The following is a 19,134-nucleotide window of genomic DNA, read 5'->3' on the forward strand; positions in this document are numbered from 1 at the left end:
AAGCTTTACAAATAATTAAAATAACAAACAAATAGCTATAATGACTGTAGATGGACCTGACAAAAGAAAAATACAAATGGAAAAAACTATGGTATGTCTTCTACAAAATATATTGTTTATATAATTACAAGGTATTATATATAATAAAGTAACTCCTATCTTGAATTTCCTAATAACATTATTATAATGAAATTTCTAAAGTTGTTGTGAAGTAGCTTTAACACTTTTGGAAAGAGAAACAAGGCACTGTTTTAGGATACGTTTTTCACATATAGACTGTGAGTGTAGAGATTTTATGCAATCCAACTTGAAAAACACAAGAACTTTTAGTTTTCACAAAACACCTTGTTAAATTATAAAACAGCCTCTGCTGAAGGCTTTTGCTAGATCTAGCTAAAGTGAAATTTATACTGAAAGTATCATAAACATACCTTGCTCCTGGTCTCCACGGTTAAGTCCTAGTCCCAAACCTAGTCCCAGGGATATAACCACCAAAGCAACTAGCAGAACCTGTCACGCAGACACACAAAACTTAAAGTTCATAACTGCAATAACCTGTTATCTTTATTAGAAATTAATTCTCTGATGATTATTTCTATGAGCTTCATCACCTTTAAAACATTGGAGACATTCTGAGCCTAAAGATAGGAGAGGCCTAAAACTAGTAATGTTGTGAACTGGCTATAAGCCAACACCTACATGCTCCCCTTTTAACCTGTGGCTGGTCCCATGTAGTTATCAGGGAAGTCTTTGCTGAGGAAAAGATAGGAAGAAGTAATTATTTATTTACCTGTTGTGCAAATACTTAACCTGTGTAAACAGAAGGAACAACCTATCTTTCTCAAATCCAAACCCTTAAATTTAGCTTCCTTTCGCTTTCTAGAACACCAAGCTGTGATCCAAGCCATTTCCCTGATACAGTGTCTTTTCCTGAAATGCCTCAGGGATTTCTTAAGAGACTCAGTTGGATCAAGTGAATTTCTTCATCAAATTTTCATCCACAAGCCAGTTTCTCTTGATGATTAAGTCATTGCGTTAAGTGAGGTTAAAGGAAGTGAGAAAGAGACAAAAAGCACAGGGAAAGTCCATAAGAGAAAGTAAACCCCGTACCATTGTTTGGACTCACCAGCAGCTGGTCTGCGGACCCGACAACCCGCCCATCAGCGGGGACGCCCCTGATGCCAACTACCAGGGAGGACATGAATCATCCCGGCGCAGCTCAAGCACAGTGAGAACAATATGGGGAAAACTATACCGGAGGGGTGGCCCATAAGGACAAGGAAACGGTGAGAAAGGTCGTACTGTGCATCCATGGTTTAACAATCCAGGGAAAACTAAACCAGAGGGGTGGCCCACTGTAATGAAGCCACTTATCTGACATGACAGTGATAATAAGGAGCTGAGAAAATGTATGTATGGGTAGGATATAACCAAGTGCTCATATGCTGTTCTGTTCCTTTTGCCCACCTGGTTCTCAGCTCTCTGTGCACAGTTTGGCCATGGAGCAGCTCCAGACTGAGACACAGTCCAAGTGCACGTTATTTCTTCCCCAAAACCTGGGTAGATCTAGATACACAAGGTGAAGGTCAAAGTGTAGCACACTCCAACTAGCCCTCTAACAGGGATAATCAGGAGGTCTAATTGCGGGTCTGGTGTGACACATATCTTTTCTTCAGAGTAGATGCTGTTGGAGGGGCTCCTTCCAGATCCCATGCTTTCTCCTCCTGCTGCAACGCTCTGTGTGGCTGTGACTGAGAATTTCCTGCTTCTCCTTTGCTGCCCACCCTCTCCAGCTTCATGACACTGAATTTTTTGCAGGCAATACCAAATACCAGCCATCCCAAAGTTACTGCTTTTATCCTTTCTTTCTACCACCTTCACTTGCTTCCTGGTGATGCTCACTCCCTCGTTTTTGTACAGCAATCAGAGAGAAATACCCCCAAAGTAGGAATGGAAAGGGTGAGAGAACAGGGTAAGAGGGAGAGATGGAATAAGCATGAGTCGGAAGGAATTCCCAAAGAGGCAGAAAAGACAGGGTGAAGTCTCCAGACTGCAGGTGTGTAGGCATCAGTTTAACCCCATGCCCAGTCAACAAGAACTGAGAATTAGGGGTCACACCCGGGCTAGAACACCTGCCACTCTTTCTGGACAGAAGCTTTAACAGGATGCATAACATTACTAGGGAAACACAACAGTCTTTGTTCTCCTGAATGCAAATCCTCCCAATCACCATGGCATGTGGTCTTTGTCTTAAAGTTCACTATGGTTTTATCCTCCATTTTCATTAAAACTTACATTTGTAATTGAAATAAATAAATGATACTAGATTTAACATGTAGCCATTACAGCAGCCAAACATTCCTACTGCTGCAAGGCATCGGGGCACTGAGGTAAAAATTAAAAGTCATGTGTAACATATACAGATGAAATACTACACTTTATTATAACATTTTCACAAAAGCCCTTGATTTGGGGACATTCATCCTTAAGTTGAAATAACACTCACAGGGACTAGTTTAATTATCAGACTTCAGACAATTAACTTCATATCTAAATTCAGAATTATAGCTTCTTATTCAGAAAAAAAGTTGTTCCTTAAGCATATTCTCTCACTGTCCTCTGGAGGCCCTATTATATGATGTGAATACTCACTAAAACCACAATTCTCTGACTAAACTTTCAGGAAAAAGTTGCCTAGGAAACACTTTATGCATGTAGCTTATCAAAAAAGTGGATGAATGGTATAGAATATTAATAGTTGAAACTTCCAATACTGACATTTTGTTTTTTGTATAGGCAAGTATTTGAAAACCATTGCAATTGGAGGAATGAATATGTTTCAAGATACTTAAACTTCTCACTCTACTCCTCCAAGTCCCTCTTTGAAGTTTACTTTCCTTCATAATTCTGAATTTTTCTCACAGTTTCTCATGATTCATTCATTTTTCCTAAAGACTTAAGGAAAAATGTCTTTTGTGCTATATGAAATTGTTCTGATGACATAATGCTGAAAAGTCTTGCCTCTCTTTTTCACAGGGCTGTTTTCAAAATTAAGTTTTTAGTTTTTCCAAAATCAGTATTTGGCATTTTCTCTAAATTCCAATTCATAGATTCAAGAGCCTATGCAATATATATATATGTGTATATATATGTGGATACACACACACACACACATATACACATATACACACATATTTATTTTTAAATATTTGTTTCTTTTGTGGTCACAAAAATAAGCCTGAAGATGTGCATCATCTATACTGAAGGATTTAAAAAACATAACAAAAAACTACACTATTATTTACAAGGCATGACTTTTAAAGCATTGGGAACGGGGGAAAAAGCTGACACAAGATCGCTGAGATGTGGAGCTGACAATAACGGTTACTAGTCTTTCCCATACCTTGCTGTCTGAGTGTTTTTCACCAATGCCTTGTCTGCCTATTCTGTTTTGCTAATGACAAATCCCAAGACACAAAAAAATAAGCAAAAAAATGAATTGGGGCTGCTTTAGCCACAGAAACAGCTGATCTTGTTTTAAACAAATATATAAAATAAATAATTGAAGTACTCTATTTGCCATGCAAAAGAACTGTCAATTTATCACAGCGAAACAAAAGGTGCAGTTAATTGCCAGAAAAAAACAAGAGTTTTGACAGTGTTGAAACCACTGGATAAGCACAACAAGAACTTCAGAAATCTGCCAGTGAAGCTAGTGCATTCATGCTGTCAAACTTGAAGCATCAATCCCAAAACCATCCTGACTATCTATCATTCTATTAATACAATGAAACTAGTAAAAAATCTACAGATGTAAGAGTGTTAACACAGTATCTAGAATTCTGAAAGGATAAAGAAGACCAGCCTTGAACAGCCCCTACTTACAATACAGATGATCTTGTATTTCTGGAGGGTTTTTTTCTTGACATACTCTCCTGGCCATAAAGTCATTTCATCCAAATAGATGTTTTGATGCGTGACGATTTCGGGGTGAGACTGCATTTTGCTGAGCTCTCTTTCTCAGCTGTGGTTATGCTGTGTTCCTATGCCTCCTCAGCTGGGTTAGCCGTGACTGAGCTTCTGCTCCCGTTCAAAGTGTGTGTGCGTGTGAGTGTGTGTGTGTGTGTGTGTGTGTGAACTTTGTTCATGGGCTTCTAGAGAGATCATAGTTTTTAAATGATAGGTCTGCAGGAAGACAAAGTATCCAGGAGAATTCCTCCGCAAGGTCAAAGGTTGAAAAGCATTTCAGAGTCTGGGTGCAGGGAAACTGCGTTTAGATTGTTGTTTGCCAAATTCAAGATGAGGATGGTAATAGATAAACTCTAACCATAGATTAGGAATAATAGTTGCTAAACAATAAAATGCAAAAAACATACATGAAACTCAGCTCTTTGGTTAAAAGCTTGTCGTTTAGCACGTTATTTGTAATCTACAAAGGAAGTGTTAACAAAACCAATACGTAAGTAGATGGTTTCTTAACTCAAGTTCTGTATCAGTGCCACACCAATGTTTTGAGCTCCCTTCCTTTTTTTAGCCCCAGAGGATTCCTCCCCTTTAGTTTCAATCCATCTTTGTCATACACGCCTTTCAGCATGATACACTTCTTCCAGGAATGATAGATGTATTCCATAAAAAAAAAAACAGTATACTGCCAAATCACATTCAGTTAAAAAAAAAAAAGTTTTTGTTTAAGTACAATTTGAAATTTATTTGTCTTTCAATTTGGGTGTTAATGGGAGCGTTGTTTGTTATGAAAACATATTTTCACAGTCTACAGTTACCAGGTTTTGCAACTCTCAGCATAAACTGAGAGCAGATCTATTCACATGTTGATCTGATTCTGAAGTTGAGCACCACATGAGTTGTGATTTATAAAAAATTTATAAAACCAGCAAATTTGGCCTCTGAGAGCAAGAATCATCAGTGTGAGCACCCAGGGTACATTTCTGCTCCTACTGAACTCAAAGAAAATAATGTAGCAAATGGAACATGATTTGATGCCATATATTTAATTTGATTGCTCTTATCTAATTATCACTCTGCTCTCAGAAACATTTCTACCCTCAGCACGAATTTCTATGAATATTCCCATTGATAAAGTAAGAATATAAAACCTTATGAACATTGACTGAGACTCTAGACTTTTCTCTGCTTGAAGATTCCAGGCATCACACATGTTTAAGAATACTTTTTTTTCCAGCCACACCAAAAGACAATTCACACCAAAAAACAATCTGTAAGAGAATATTTAAGAGCAAAGAAAACAACACACTTAGAAGAAGGAAAGAATTATAAATCACACATTGTTTTTTCAGTTACTGAATTGTAAATTTAAGTGACTGCTCTGTGTACAGTCTGGCAAACGGTACAAATGGAGGTCTAGAGAACAGATGAACCCATTGCCCTACAGTCCAAATGGCAGTGCTCAATAAATTTGGTGCACCCAGAAACAGGAAAACTGTTTTGAAGAACACAGGCAAGACATCCCTGTCATATATATGTTAATCTGCAGTTTGGGGAAACAAGGAGAAAGACCTAGAGTTGCATTGTGTTGTAGCCAGTTTCAATTTTCACTATAATTACTCTTTTAAGCTACTAGACATAAATTAGAGCAACTGTGTTTGAAGACCATCGAGAACTAGACGGGCCTCAAATGCACTTTTCATCTTTCATGACTTCTCTTGAAGACCAAATTATTTTATTTCAGCAAAAATCCTGACTTAAAGACTTCATACATCTTACATTCCACAACAGTGTTTGAGGTCTGGTGTTTGAAGTCTGTGGTATCACAAAACAGCAGATGAAATTGCCATGTTCCATTTCTGCAACATGCAACTTAACACTCAGGAAACTATGGCAATTTTACTAAGAATCTAGCCCACACAGTTTTACCTGTGATTTATCTGCTGCTTTCACTTAATGTTTTAAGTATGGGTAGGATATGGCACAGTCCTGAAACAGGTATGGTCTGTACAGGTATGTTCTAGCAGTATTCAAATGGTTGGGTACCCTGTCTCATAGAAAATACTTACTGAAAACCTATTTTGCATCAGTTTCAACCAAAAGGAAAATTCAGAAGCTTGCATTTAAAATGCAGAGATCTTGGAAGGGCACTCAAGATGAACTGTTTTCATATCCAAAAAATGCCACATGGTCATATCTGATATTCTGAAACACACCAGTATGCTTTACTGTTGCCTACATATTAATTTTATTAATATAAAAGGTCAGAGTGATAACAAAATCATGTAATTAAAGTCTACTTAGATGCCAAAAATGAGGTGTTGGTTGTTGAATAAATGAATGCTAATTTTGTCTGGAAAAAGAAATGATAAGGTATTCCTTTTCCCTTATCATTCCTTTTTGTAAATAGTTTTACCTTGGACCAGCTCAAAAGTAGCATTAGCCACAGGAACATTTAAATTAAAGACTAATTTCAATAGTTGGAACAGATGAATAACTTGCTTGTTTTACTTGTATAACGATTGCATAATGTCGCTTGTCAGAATGTTTGCTCATTTTTTTTAAAAACATTTCGAAAGGTGCATTTTCTTTTCTGTCTCTGGATTAAGAGGGTCATTTCTTTCTCACACAAAAGTTTCTTGTTCTTTCTTGTTTGGTCAGGCTTAGGGCTTTATGTTATCTAATAAACACAGTTTGTCAGGGCTTCACCACTTGGCAGAGACACCTAAAAGTAATCTCAGTGCTTAAGATCTGTACTGTTTCTTCTCTTTGATATTCAGTTCCCTCAGGACAAAGCAGGACCATCATTACTTAGGTCTGACTTGCTGTAGAATTTCACGGCCTCAGCCCTACCTCAGTGACCAGATCCTTTGCCAAAGACAGGATCATATGCTGTTCAATTTTATTAAAATGAACCTGGTTAGATGAGGGGTTAATTTATTAGATAAATCACTATTGGTGCTTCATGGTAGACAGGAGTCAAGTCAAGACTGTCATGTGGTCTAGTTTTAAAACTTAAAATTTGGTATAGTAATTGGGCCAAGTTGTGGACTCTGGTTAAGGTTAGACCAATTCTCTTTGATCAAGGTAACCAGTTAGTATTGGTCTGGCATGGTAAATACAGTTTAGAATTAATGTAGGATAATGATCTTTATTCAAGATAAAGTTGTATTAGGCACAAAGTTATGGCCAGATTGTGGCTTGGACATGTATTAGGGTTAGGTCAAGATTTGGAGCCTAAGGCATGGTTAAGAATGGTTGTAGTCTGTGAGTGTGACCTAGTACTAAGGCAGATGAATGTAATAGTAGACTGGTCCTCAAGATGAGACATAATGCTGTGTAAAACAACATCTTCAGGGCTCCAGTTCCATTATGAGTCATTTTTGGGAAAGGACTATGAGTTTGGCATAGAATTAGAGCGTATACTGCTCTGAATGTTGCTATTTTGATAAATAAAGATCCAGTTAGTCCAGTGTGAGCAAGTGCTGTGACTGGAAGTTGCAGTGACATTCAAGTGCATGTCAAATCTCATTGCAACACACTTTAAATAAGCACACAGTGACTAAAGGGAAAGATGGTTCTTAACAGAATAAATGTTTTTCTGTTAAAGCCAGCTGGCAACCCAATTATAAAAGTGATAGAAACAAGTGCAAAGGGACCTTCAATTAGATCCTTTCTCTGTTTCCAGTGATGATTCATTACATATATATGTAGGTAAATAATATACAGGTACATATTATTTGTTTCCCCACCTGGTATTTCCCATTCCTGACAATAATACACTGATTGATTCAAGTATGTATATTCCTACTGGCTACAACAGGCACCTCTACTAGCTGCTTAATTCCTGGTGCCACTCATATCAATTTCCTGAAAATTTTTATTTTTAAAATTTATTTATAACATCTCAGTGCTTACATTATCCATTCTTCTAGGCCTGTTTATACAAAATCTGTTTATATTTAGAACAAATAATTTATCCAATTCAATGTAAGGTTTTCCTCTGTGGGTACATCCTGTTATTTTCCATTCAGTTCAAACCTGGAAATTTTAATTTCTCACTGCTCTAAGCCTTCAAGTATCAGCTAGGATTCAGGAAGATCAGTTCTCCTATAGATATAAGTCTGTATTTAGTTACCAGCACTAGCTGAATTTAGGTTCAGTGCTGTTTCAGGAAACTATGCCGTGAAATAATCATAGACAGAGAAGTCAGAAAATACAGTGTCAAAGAGCTACAAGATTTTAAAACTATTTTATTTTACATTTATTTTTAATCTAAAAAACAGTACATATATACAATGTATCATCACTTTCAAATAAATGCATTTTCAGTTTATTCTAACTTTCTAACTTGTTTTTATGGGAATAATTCCAATTTTATATTAATTACAGCAAACTATAGTCCCATAATAATGTAAGGGCTCCTTACTGTAAGGAAGAACCAGAATGTGTATTTTGTCAAATTATTCTAAAAACAAAGGCGGCTTTTTGGCAACTAGATGGCTTTACAATCCCCTCTTTCCCATTTCTTTTATTCCTCATACTCTTACCCTCTTTCTAGAATCTGCAAAGAATCAGAGAGGATAGAAAAGCGGGGGGTGGGGGGTGGGGATGCAGCCGCTGATCATACAAAAGGGAAGAAGCAGCAGTATATATGCCCACACCTTTCCTGTGACCCAGCCACTCGGCCTGCTGCTCTTTTCACTTCCTCAGCAGCTATGACGTCGCCGGTGTTTACAGTAATTTCTCTTTTGATGAAATGAAATGAAATGAAATGAAATGAAGCAAAGGGCATGGCTCACAAAGCCACGCTGGCCACTTCTCATACAGACCCAGTGCAAGGGTCCTGCCGTATGCAGTTCAAAGCCGTACTGAAGCCCCATCAGCGGCCTGGTGGGGGTCTGGTACGTTGGGCCCAGAGGAGGTTTAAGTTCGGGAAGTGAATTTAAAGAGTTTGGGCAGCCGGGGGCTGTTAGGAAAGCTGCTGGGGCAGCCGGTGTTGCAACGAAGATGGTGGCACCGGTTGGACCTGAAAAGCCGGTGCTGTCTGACGGGTTCGGCCGCCGCCTGCTGGCGCGGCGACAGGCCTCCGCACCGCTGCCCGGGACGCGGGCCCAGCACCGGCCAGCCCCGTCCGCACCATCTATGGCGCTCCCCGGGCCGGGGACAAGCCCCGCAGTCACGACGACGACGACGACGACGACGACGACGACGACGGCGGCGGCGGCGGCGGCGGCGGCGGCGGCGGCGGCGGCGGCGGCGGCGGCGGCGGCGGCGCGGCCATGCCGCCAACGGCCGCGGGCGGCCGTTACCCTCCCTCGCGCCCCGCCCCGCCCCGCCCCGCGCCTCAGAGCGGCAGGAGGCGGCGGCGCGGAACGCTTTCGCCCTCGGAACCGCCTAGCCGAGAGGTCGGTTTCCGGGGGCGGGTTCGGGCGCGGAGCTTCCGGCGTGGGGGAGGAGAGGCCGCGCCGCCGTCCTGCCTGACGAAGGCCGCGGCTGTGGGCTGCGCCGCCCGGCCTGGTGCGGCGCGGCGCGGCCCGGCTCGGCTCGGCTCGGCTCGGCTCGAGCGGCGGCGCCATGGCGATCCCCATGGTGCCCATGGAGACCCAGCTACAGAGCATCTTCGAGGAGGTGGTGGTGAGTCCGCCCGAAGCGCCGCCGGGGGGAGGGGGGTGGGGCAGGCCCCGGACGCTGCCGCGGGCCGGGCGCGGGGGCGGTGGGAGGGCGGCGAGGGACGTCCGCAGCTGCCCTTCCCATGGGCGGGAGGGCGCGGGGAAAACGGGGAGAAACAGGTCTGCAGCGTCGCGGCGCCGTCGCTGTGGTCGGTGTGTGCTCGCCCCTGCGTGGTGAGTCACCGCCGTCCTGCGCGGCCGTGCTCGTGCTGCCGCCGGCGGTGGGCCCATCGCGGGACCTGCCCTGCGCGTCTGCGGAGGGAGAGTTTCTCAGCAAAAATTTCCCCCTCTGATGCATCTTTACAACGTGATTGAGGCTAACACAGGGTAGAATCGGGTGTAATACAGGTGGAAGGTAGATTGCTTACCTAAAGCCAAACTGTGATGTGTTGAATTTGCTGTAAAATAAGCACGGTTTAAGTCAGCGTTTAGAAAAGATTATGAGACAATGAGCATCTTGAGAAAATGTTTTTCTTAAATGAATGGAATCGCTTGAACGAATCATGGAAACGGGTCCCCACAGTGGCACTGACAAAACAAAGCATAGTTCAGCAGGTCACGAACTCATCTCATCGTTTTGTATAATATAAATAGTTAAAAGGCCTGAATAGCAAGTTACTAGGATTTTGTGTTTAGTGCAGTGGTGCTCGGGAGGGGCAAGAACAGCCAGCAGTGGAGTAGAGAAGAAGAAGATGAGTAGCACTGTGAATCAGGCAGGTGATCCCATTGGCAGCTTTTGGTAGATTTGAGTACTTTGTGGCTACTAGTGTTATGGTCAGAAACCCTGGACTGTCAGTATCTCACAAGGACCTGAACAGGAGTTCCAGATGGACTGAGACAGAAGAGGCTGCTGGAACTGGCCATATCTGAGCAAAAAATTGCGTAGGCCTACTAGAGAAGACTAACTGATAATGAAGCTCAAAGTTTCACTTCAGTAGATGAAAGGTTGTGTTTCTCCTTTTTGTTTTGCATACGCATTGCTTCTATTATTTATAGAAAAGGAAGTCATGCATTTTTTAATGTTTAGTTGCCCATACCTGATTAATTTTGGGGCACTGTCATTCAGATTATGTTTTCACATGTTTAACATTGTGATTTGACTGTTCTGTCACTGTCTGTTTTTGAGCGAGGTTATTTGCCTAAAATTACTATGGAACACCAACAAAAAAAAGTCCCTAACAGACTTTGAGAGGCTTGTGGGCCTTTTTTGGTTTGTTTGTTCCATTTTGGGATTGCGATTATTACCTTGGACATGTAAAGTGATTAGCTGTTGGATTCGAATGTGACCATTGGCAGTGCCGAGCACCTCTCTTGTGCTCTGGGCTTTTTTGAAGCCGTAACTGAGAAAATAGCAAGTTGTAACTTTCACTGCTGCTATTACCAACTTTGCAGACAATAGAGAAACTCACTTAAGTTTCTGTGCAGAACAGATGAGTATCAGGTTCTCTTTTGCTTCTTGAGAAAGCTGTAAGTAGCAGAGGCAGTCAGTTTGAGGCTTTACAACTGAGAAGAATTGCCAGAAAGATTATACACTAGAGGAAACTGCAAGTAATAAAATAATAATGAAAATGTGTCAGTTACAGACTTCACATCTGAGTATAATACAAAATGCTTATGGAAGGCAAAAAAAATTATAGGGTAGTGTTGCTAAATTAGAATAATGGTGTAGAAACCTTTGAGCAAAATGGCATGTAAAAATGAATATTACAGAGGAGATAAATTGGGTATTCATATGTAGTCTTTCTCGCAGTACAAGACCATATGATCATTAAATAGAAATTTAAAAAGCAATGGATCTAAACTCAGAAGGGGAAGCAACTCTGTGCATAATTGTTTTATGTAACCCAGTGTCACAGAACATAACTGGGACAAAACTTAATAGGACTCAGATTAGGATAGGTTTCAGAATAGGATTCATTCTTTAAAATATGAAAGATGAGCCACAGTTACAGAATTGAATAATTTCTCCAACCTCAGGATGTAAATTAATCTTTAAGTGCTCAAAAGAAAAAAGAGCCTTAATATAGAACCTCAAAATGTTATATAAAAGCAAAGCAACCTCAACTTTTAAAGAGTCAAACTTTATATAAAAAAAAAAATCTGCCTGAAGGCCTTCTGATACAGACCCATAACAGTAGGACTGCTACTCTTTAGTGCTTTATCCTGGTGGTGTAGCACTCCCAGCGAACCTTTTCACAATGGGCTTACTCAGGGTTTTTCTCTTACAGAAAACAGAAGTAATTGAGGAAGCTTTTCCTGGGTAAGTGTAAAGCCAGTTTATTTGGGCATGATGCATGATTTTCTATGTAGTTGTATTTTCTACTTGTGCTCTTTCATTGGTGTACTGCTAATAAATAATGTTCTTATTTGCATTAGTATGTTTATGGACACTCCTGAAGATGAGAGAACCAAACTGATCAGCTGCCTGGGTGCTTTTAGACAGTTCTGGAGCAGTCTTTCCCAGGTTACCATTTAATTTGTTGTCTATATATATACTTTTGTAATACAGTAACAGCTTGTCTAGTAGACAAACACTTAACCTATAAAGTCTGTTTCCAGTCACTCAATCTGAATTCAGATATGGCATGATAAAGAATATAGGAAGACTTTGCAAGAAAAAAAGATGAGTTTTTGACATTAGTAAGATTATATAGCTGTTTAGCAAAGGTTTGTGTACAATGCTAATAAAGATAACCAAATGGAAGTCAAATGGTAATTAAAAAAAAAAAAAGTAATTTTTAATAGGATTTTTGGTAGAGGTGAATGTAGAAAACAGATATATTTAATGAAAATTGATCTTTATATGTAAAATTTACCTTCCAAAAATTAGATATCTCTAGGCATTCTTCTTGTAGTTGGAGACCTGGTAGTCTTAGTTTTCAGCAAATTTGATTGTAACTGTGAAAAGGAAAGAATAATACAGAATAAAGGTCTATTTTATTCTATTCGGTGTTGGATAATTTACACGTGAAGAACAAAACCCACTCTAGAAATCAGTGTTTCAGCTATGAGGTGTGACTTCAGAAGGAATTATTTCAGATGTCCTATTAAAATAAGATCAAAAGACTTGTGGAAAACTGAATGTTAGGGAGATGGACTCCTCACATCCTAAATCTTGAGTTCTTACCCTCTGTCAGTTTTATTTCTTCATGGTAGGTCAGTATATGATGTTTTAGAGTTTGTTTCACTACCTGAAAATACATTATTTCTCCCTTCTGTTGTATTTTCAGGAATCCCATGAACAGTGTGTCCAATGGATTGTGAGATTCATTCATAGCCAGCACAGTCCTAAAAGGATTTCTTTTCTTTATGATTGTTTAGCAATGGCAGTAGAAACTGGACTGTTGCCACCTAGGTAAGCTAAGGGGGAATGAGTCAATATATGGTATATGGAAATTGTAATATTGGAGGGTGTTTTATGATGGCATTGTAAAAGTATTGTTGGAGAGCATGTGCTTATGCTCTTCATTCATTCTTGCATTGTCTCCTTCCACTAGGATGGTTTGTGAATCTCTGATAAACTCCGATACACTTGAATGGGAAAGGACACAGTTGTGGGCATTAACATTTAAATTGGTCCGGAAAGTAATTGGAGGTGTAGACTACAAGGTATCTTCCCCTCACTCTTTTCTTTGTGAGAAGACATTCTTTTCTGGCTTTGTTTTTATGATTTTATGTTGGTGACTTCCAGTGCTCCCAAGTCTGCTTTCATAATCAAAGAAAAAAATGAATTCAGTGAAACCATTCTTAATGCTTTTTCATAACTGAGCTTTACCTTAATAGATAATAACTTATGGAGGCATAACCCCTCCTACTCTTTTCTCTCCTTCACAGTCATCTTCTATCCCTTTTTCAGTTACAAGCTAAATAACCCTAATGCAGATGTGTAAGTGTTATACATGGAAAAGTAATGCTATCAAGCATTAAGGCTGGTATTCTCACACCTGCTCTGCCTCTTTTTGCTATGTAGGAAAAAAGCCCTGAAAGCTGGGCTTTTGGCAGGCTAAGATTCCAACAGAAGCAGTAGAAAGCCATGCATCTCTCTTGGTGGACCACCTCACTAGTACAGGTGGGCATGTTAGAGCAAAAAACTATAAAATACAATATTATACTTTGGGCAGTCTGAACAAGCCATTGTAAGTTGGGTATCTCTGGATGCACATCCAAAGTTCAACAATTATTTTCTGTTCTGGGGCAGCCTAAGATTGAGAGGTTCCATAGAAGGTTTAATGTCATTAGCATTCACGTTCTCAGTAGCAGTCTGTCTACTGACACTTAGAGGCACACAGCTGATTTCAGTCACAGTATTGTCTGATAATTTTCATTGCATAATTTTCTTGCCAGAAATAAAGAATCTCTGAGAGTGTTGATTTTGTATGCTTTCTTTTAGGGTGTGCGCGATCTGTTGAAAGTGATCCTGGAGAAGATCCTAACAATTCCTAACACTGTGAGCTCAGCTGTTGTACAGCAGCTTTTAGCAGCAAGAGAGGTAGCTATCTAAGTTTTATATGTTACTATAGGGGAAAAAAGATGGACGTCATTCTTTTGACATTCATCAGTTGCTAATACACTGAGATAGTTCTCTGAGAGTTGGTACAGATCAACAGCAGAGGCTTATTCTTTGTGTTCCGCTAGTTCTTTTTAGTAAATGTGTTTTAAACCTTAAACAATGAGCAGCTTGTGGGGGTGTTATAGAAAAGCACATCTCTATAGGGTTTTCAAAACCCACATTTGACTTAGTTAAGATAAGTTGTATGAAATCAATACTGAGGTTTAACTTCTTTCCCTTTTCTTAGGAGAAGTTGCTTTAAATAATCAGTTGCTTTAAATACTTGGTAGCCAGGCATAGAGGCGTAGTTTTAGTAAGACTTGAACAGTCTAACTTATACCTGTATAATCAAAAATAGATTATAATCTAATGCAGTAATATCAGGGTACAACTTAAGAAAAAACATTTTAATTTTTGTTGATATCTATTTTTATGATGCTGCTTCAGACTAGTAAGCTGACTACACCTTTGATTATTTTATCCAAAGTGTTTTATGCTGACACATTTTTCTGTTTATAGGTGGTAGCATACATTTTGGAAAGAAATGCATGTTTGTTACCTGCCTACTTTGCAGTTACAGAAATCAGGAAACTATATCCTGAAGGAAAGCTTCCTCATTGGGTAATTATGTTATCAAATCGCATAATCTGGAGTTGGTTTCCATGCAAAACAAAGGTTTAAATGAAGGTTTAAAAATTTGTATTTAACAACAAGTTCTGTGTTTATGCACTTAAATTAAGGGTATAGGTTTGTTATAACTGCATCAGCAACTGCCTGTGTTCTTGCTTGGAATTCAAAGAGTAGTTTGGACCGCTAGCCTGACTTTGAAAACTCTTGAAGTACTGAGTCGTTTTTGTTGAATAAGTTTGGAAATGCGGATCGTGCTTGTCTACCGCATTGTGCTTGTTTTGTGCTTCAAGACAAGAAACTGCTTCAACTTTCAGACCAGTGTTTTCTTTTTATTTGTTCAGTTAGGCAAAAATATTTGAGACTCAGTGCAAGGAAAACGATTGATGTCTCCTTAAAAACATAATGTTGATTCAGTTTTGGTTTTTTATTTTGTTAAAATAACCAGTTATCTCCAAAGGATAATATCCTGACCCCCTAGAATTAATCAGAAGACTGTCACTGACCTCACTTGAGCCAAGATTTAAACCAAGATGTAGTTGTGGAATGACCTTTGTGGAATGCTATCCAGAGGAAAATGGGGATTTGCTATGCACGGAAATTCTAAATTTTAAATTGCCTTAAATTTTATATTACTAAATAGTGTGCACTGAAATAATACGGTACATTTACAAGAAACAGTTATTATATTAACTCTTATTTGAGTGCAAAGTCAGAAGAGTGCTTCTTGCCTCATCTTTATGGGGTTGCATTTTTCCTTTTGTGGTTTTAGTCTCTGGATTTATTTTCTGACTTGTTGAAATGTGTAGGAAGCTAGTTATTTTGCCTGTATATTTTATTAAAATGCATAAATTATTTTTTGGTCTTATTATTCTGTATCAGTATATGTAACATGTTTTTTCCCTTCTTCTCACCCAGTTACTAGGTAATTTAGTATCAAATTTCGTGGATACCTTCAGACCCACAGCAAGAATAAATTCCATTTGTGGTAAGAGATGAAAGCACAAATGACTTCAAAATAAAATTTGTTTCTTGTAACGTTTTGGGGCATAGATATTCATCTAAGCAAAATGATTCAGAGCTTATGTTTTATGTAATATCTTTCCTCTTGGCAGTTTACTTTCAGACTTGATTCTCTTCAGTTTTTTGCGTTGAAAGGGAAAAGCCATATTGATGAGTTCAAAATAATTTCTGGCTATAAACTGATAGTGGAAGTGGACTTTTGCTACATGGCTATATAGTTTCTAATCTGGCCTCTGGATTTATTTTTTATTTAACTACAGTAGGCCTTAAGAAACTTGTAGCTTTTCTGTGTTTAAGGATTTCAAGCTAATACAGATCCACTGGTATGTTAGTCATGGAATGTTTTCTGACTTCATATTTCCACTGGAGCTTTTGCATTTGTGTAGCTTTATCCCTATCATTGCAGACATCTGGGTGAACATCCCATAGCTCGAATGAGTGCTGGCTCGCTTTTTCTGTGAAAGAAAAACTCACCTTCTTTTCTTACTAGAAATCTGAAGAGTGACATTCGGATGTTTTAACTGTGATATCTGTTGCCATTTCCTTTAAAAGGATAAAAATGTTTTCTGTATAATTTGAAAATTAAGTCACTTAGTAACAACAGTATTATTTCTTAGCTCTGAACAAGGTTAATCGTAACTGCACTTCTTTAATGCAGAGATTGAGTGTAAATTCATCTATAATGCCCCAAAATATTTCATGTTTCAAAAGCATGTAGTTATTGTTTTATTAAATATGACATGACTTTCGTGTATGACTTGGGGATTACAGATTAATCTTTATAAATCTTGTATGTGTAAGTGGCTAATGCAGAGATGACTGAGAGGGAGATATAAATAAATTTTGCTTTGTTCTATCTGATAGTAATATGGCCAGTTTGAGCAACAGAAGCCGTGGAAGTTGAACTGACAATGAGATTCAGGTTGAGTTAAAACACCAAAATTTATATGCTTACATATAGGTGCACTAGGGGCTCAGTTCAGATATCTGTTTAAGCAACTGGAAATAAATCCCAGGTGTCTAATCTACACTAACTAAAGAGTCTAAATTTACCCTACAAAAGATTCTTGGTGTCTGATCAGCTGAATCACATTGGCCTACGCTGACTGAATTGGCTAGATCTCCTTGACTGTAATTGGAGACCAATTGTGTTTGACTGTGTTTTAATCTTGAACAGAATCCTGCCCACAGTCTTTGTTACGGGGAGAACGAAGGAAAACAAAAAGAATAAATCATATGCGTATATTAGTAATACCATTTTCTTTGTGGAAAGAGTCAGTGTACCAAAATTACATCCCAAGGTCAGGCAATGACAATAGAAAAATAGTCTTCTGGTAAACTAAGAGGTTTGTGGGCATAGAGGTTGCTCCTCTGAGGATGAAATAAAAATCTAATAACTTACAGAGCAGAACTTTTTGTGCTTTGACATATGAAACGCTAAGATTTTTTCCCTGGTAATTAATGTTATGTTTAGCTTAATATTTTCAAATATTTTAGTTCGGATGATATCCAGACTGAGCCAGATTAAGGATTTAACTCCTCAGATTATAATTTATTAGACAAAAAGGTAGCTTTCTCTTAGAAAAATAAAGCTTGAAGCTGATTTTTAGATTAGTGGAAGTTTAATGAAAGCATGAAAGTGGCTGAGGCAGCTTTTTGCATCAGAATGCTTAAACAATAGGCCCATTTCACTGTTTTGGAATTTACAGTGTTTCATTGCATGTAGGTCGCTGTAGTCTTCTTCCTGTGGTAAATAACTCTGGTGCCATGTGTAACTCATGGAAGCTGGATCCTACAACCCTTCGTTTTCCTTTGAAAGGTCTCTTACCATATGATAAGGTATGTTTTATTAAGCTCCTTAAACGAGTTGTATTCAATAAATACAAAGCTTTTATATCATTAGGGAAAATAAATTCATTTCAGTTGTGAATATCCTGTCATTCCAGTTAGGCTAACATTGAAGATGTAGGTGTTTTCACTGTTACATATTTCAGTGACTTCAAACTGTACGTGGAGGACCTTTAAAGTAGCGTGTGGTGTGACTGCTGCCCTGGGTGCTGAAGAGCAAGAGATGTTTCATGTGCTTTGTGAGTGTGTGCTTGTGAGGGAGCAAGTGAGTGCAGAGAATGGATTGAAAATTAGATTAGCAATGGGAAGGAGGAGGAGACTGGGAAGGTAATTTCTTCTTCTCTATGCTCTTTGTTATTCTGTAGGAAAGCTTACTTTATAATTCACACTTAAATATAATCTACTTAAAATTAAACCTCAAGAATGTGAAAGAGTGAAAGAATTGAAGAGCCATAAAGGGTCAGAACAAAAATTCACCTTATCCAGTATCCCACACCCAGTACTCTAGGTTTCTAAGGAAGACTATAAAGATAGCATATATAAAGGCATATGCAGTGTTCTTAGTCTACAAGCGTTTCCAGTGTGGGGTTTCTTGAGACAGGTGGGGGTTTCTTGAGGCAGGTGGGGTTTCTGTGTATTTAGTAACTGTCAATGAATTCCTCTTCCGAATATTTGTTCCATCTCCTCTTGAGCCCGTGTAAACTTCTAGCATCTTCAGCATCCCTTTGATAAGGAGTTCTGCAACTCAACCACATGTTGTATGAGGAATCAGCTCCTTCTGTTTGTTTTGAATCTGGCCTCAGATTTAAATTCTGGCCTTTTTTAATTGATTCAGATAGTGGAAGACAGTGAGCGGTTAGTTGTTCCATACTTGTTTTCTCCATGCTACTCATGATTTTTATGGATTTCTGTCATGTGCATCCTCAGTTGTCTTACTTGGCTCCCAGTGAGTTCTTGACGGTCTTCCAGAGCCCTGCTCACCATATTTCAAGGCTGTTTTCAGAAAGCATGCTTTTTTTTTTCTTTTTTTTTAGTCAAAGAATCTCCCTGTACTTGGTCCTCCTAAAATCTACCAGTACTTAACAGTGTGGTTACTTCCTCCTTTCTTTTGGGTATCAGAGAGCAAAAGGATTTGCCATCAGATAATACACATTGCACAGATAAAACACTCATTCTTTTATTGTTTAACTCAGTTAAATGGTAGTTTTAAACATAATGTTGAGGCAATATATGTTTGTATGTGTGCTTTTTTTTTTTTTTTTTTTTTTTTTTTTTTTTTTTTTTTTTGAAGGATCTGTTTGAGCCACAGACTGCTTTGTTGAGATATGTGCTGGAACAACCGTATTCAAGGGATATGGTCTGCAATATGCTAGGTCTGAATAAGCAGGTACTGTACTATGCTGTAACATGTGATTTAATTCTGCATAGAATCTGCACTATTCTTTTTCTCTT

General features: G+C 38.8%; 2 protein-coding genes across 10 annotated transcripts in view; one reads left to right on the forward strand and one right to left on the reverse strand.

Annotated features, from left to right (window-relative positions):
• Positions 1–9,542, reverse strand: part of LOC106497910 (ectonucleotide pyrophosphatase/phosphodiesterase family member 3) — a 54,247-nt gene extending 44,705 nt beyond the window's left edge. Inside the window, 4 exon segments of the mRNA XM_067294581.1 lie at positions 432–510; positions 3,886–4,024; positions 4,377–4,429; positions 8,796–9,542. Coding sequence (XP_067150682.1) covers positions 432–510; positions 3,886–4,024; positions 4,377–4,429; positions 8,796–9,542 — 1,018 coding nt within the window.
• The window catches only part of MED23 (mediator complex subunit 23), a 39,303-nt gene continuing 29,679 nt past the window's right edge, over positions 9,511–19,134 (forward strand). For 6 of the 9 annotated variants that reach the window (XM_067293711.1, XM_067293715.1, XM_067293712.1 and 3 more), the window contains exons 1-10: positions 9,511–9,600; positions 11,864–11,895; positions 12,012–12,099; positions 12,866–12,990; positions 13,133–13,244; positions 14,026–14,124; positions 14,704–14,805; positions 15,730–15,799; positions 17,561–17,673; positions 18,974–19,069. In XM_067293711.1, coding sequence (XP_067149812.1) covers positions 9,541–9,600; positions 11,864–11,895; positions 12,012–12,099; positions 12,866–12,990; positions 13,133–13,244; positions 14,026–14,124; positions 14,704–14,805; positions 15,730–15,799; positions 17,561–17,673; positions 18,974–19,069 — 897 coding nt within the window. In that variant the 5' untranslated portion in view covers positions 9,511–9,540. Of the gene's footprint in view, positions 9,601–11,863; positions 11,896–12,011; positions 12,100–12,865; positions 12,991–13,132; positions 13,245–13,605; positions 13,705–14,025; positions 14,125–14,703; positions 14,806–15,729; positions 15,800–17,560; positions 17,674–18,973; positions 19,070–19,134 lie in introns of those variants that run through there. The other 3 variants (XM_067293713.1, XM_067293714.1, XM_067293717.1) reach the window with 2 other exon arrangements.

Source organism: Apteryx mantelli, chromosome 3, assembly GCF_036417845.1.
Source record: "Apteryx mantelli isolate bAptMan1 chromosome 3, bAptMan1.hap1, whole genome shotgun sequence".
In the NCBI taxonomy this organism is placed as follows: domain Eukaryota; kingdom Metazoa; phylum Chordata; class Aves; order Apterygiformes; family Apterygidae; genus Apteryx; species Apteryx mantelli.